This window comes from Anneissia japonica, unplaced genomic scaffold (assembly GCF_011630105.1).
Source record: "Anneissia japonica isolate Jap-2015-1 unplaced genomic scaffold, ASM1163010v1 scaffold6024_len1669_cov241, whole genome shotgun sequence".
NCBI classification, from domain to species: domain Eukaryota; kingdom Metazoa; phylum Echinodermata; class Crinoidea; order Comatulida; family Comatulidae; genus Anneissia; species Anneissia japonica.
This window is the reverse complement of record NW_022722525.1, coordinates 1-1,669: the sequence shown is the minus strand read 5'-3', so window position 1 is coordinate 1,669 and position 1,669 is coordinate 1. Positions and strand designations below refer to the sequence as shown.

Below are 1,669 nucleotides of genomic sequence, written 5' to 3'. Positions count from 1 at the left end.
ATGTACATCTCAGAAAACTCAAATGGACGCTCCCCTGGTATTTCATCAATCTTTTTCTTGGTCTTATGAAAGCTTTTCTGATATTCTTTGTACAGCTGCATTGACGCCTTCAGTTTTCCAATAAGTGGTGCACAAGGTTGGTCCCAAATACGATCCATTCCATTGTTTGTAATGAAATGTTTGCATGCTGTAACCATTTGATTGGTGACCTGAATTGACAGTATGCAAGATAACATAGAGAAAATAAATCAAACCCAATTATAATATATGCATTATGTATCATCACGTTCATGGCTTATAATATATGTATCATGTATCATCACGTTCATGGCATAACAGTATGATATAAACTATTTATATTTAAACAATTACACAAATGCATGAATATATGATATATTTCGCAAAAAATGTGGTACTGTATTTTGATTTATTTGGACTTTGCTGGTTACTAGTTACTTGTATAGCACTTTTCCCAAGGGGATATGAAACATTTTTTCTTTTTAAATCCCTGGTCATTGCTGCTGCCATATCGGCAAAGCAGCAGGTAACCCAACCACTTGGCCATTTACATTCCTGGGTGGAGAGAAGCAATGCAGATAAAGCATCTAGCTCAAGAACTCATGTGAAATACACAAACAGGGATTGAAACTCCATCCTCAATGTTGGAAAATTGAATCATTTGTGAAAGAATTTAACCATACTATTATTATTGTTACTGTATATATCATTAAAAGATACTGGCTATGTTCACACACAGAAGCTAATGGTTAGCAGGATTCGGATTACAAACATACGCGCTCACCCATGCGTTCATACAAGAAAATCCCCGACCCAGATACCAAGAAGATGACGGTGGGATCACTGGCCAATAGGAAACTGGAAATTAGGAATACGTACGTATGAATGGTTAATGATAGAAATGCGTTTAACTTGCTAACCGATAGCGCTTCCTAACCGTTAGCATATCCAGATCCTGGTAACGGTTAGCGCTAAGCGATCAGGTGTTCTCATACGGGTGCTAACAGTTAGCGCTAACGGTTAGCTCACGATCCGGATACTAGGGCTCTCGTGTGAACCTGACCTCTGTAGCATACCTACAGTACTTGAGATTAAATACTATACCTTAATGAATAATGAAGTCATCCTTTCTGATGTGTTGTAGTACTGGGAGATACTGTGGATCATCCGAATAGCATTGATAAGGCTTGGAATGCATTCCACCATACCAATCTGCAAATAAAAGGCACTCGTGAAAAACATAAGCAGGTTACTTGTGTCAAAACCAAGCACAACATATTTGTTTTATTCTACAAAAATAATGGACACATATTAAATGTACATACTGGATTTGAATGATAGAGTGGTTCACAGAACTTCTCCAATGTGTACAGGAACTTAACATTATCCTTAGCTTCATTGGCAGAATCAGTAACACGACAGTCAAGCTCTTTCCATATCTGCAAGTAAAATAGAATTGCATTTCTTTAATTCACGTAAAATACCTGAAGCTATTCAATACACCTTGATACGCTTTCTACTTTGTGCATTATGCTTATAACATTAAATTAACCAAATAATGATCATTTCTAGAATATCAATAAGTACTGCAACAGTGCAAAAACACCAGGTGAAGAGCTAGTAACAGAACTATATGGCAATAAAAGAAATG

The 1,669-nt window shown here is 36.6% G+C and overlaps 1 protein-coding gene across 1 annotated transcript; it reads right to left on the bottom strand.

Annotated features, from left to right (window-relative positions):
- Nucleotides 1–6: 6 nt before the first annotated feature.
- Nucleotides 7–1,457, bottom strand: LOC117111900 (dynein heavy chain 5, axonemal-like; the record flags this gene model as incomplete). The annotated part of the gene is made up of 3 exons (XM_033254927.1): nt 7–209; nt 1,123–1,230; nt 1,344–1,457. Coding segments are annotated over 3 exons (425 nt in total), but the record flags the coding sequence as incomplete, so codon positions are not given.
- Nucleotides 1,458–1,669: the final 212 nt, after the last annotated feature.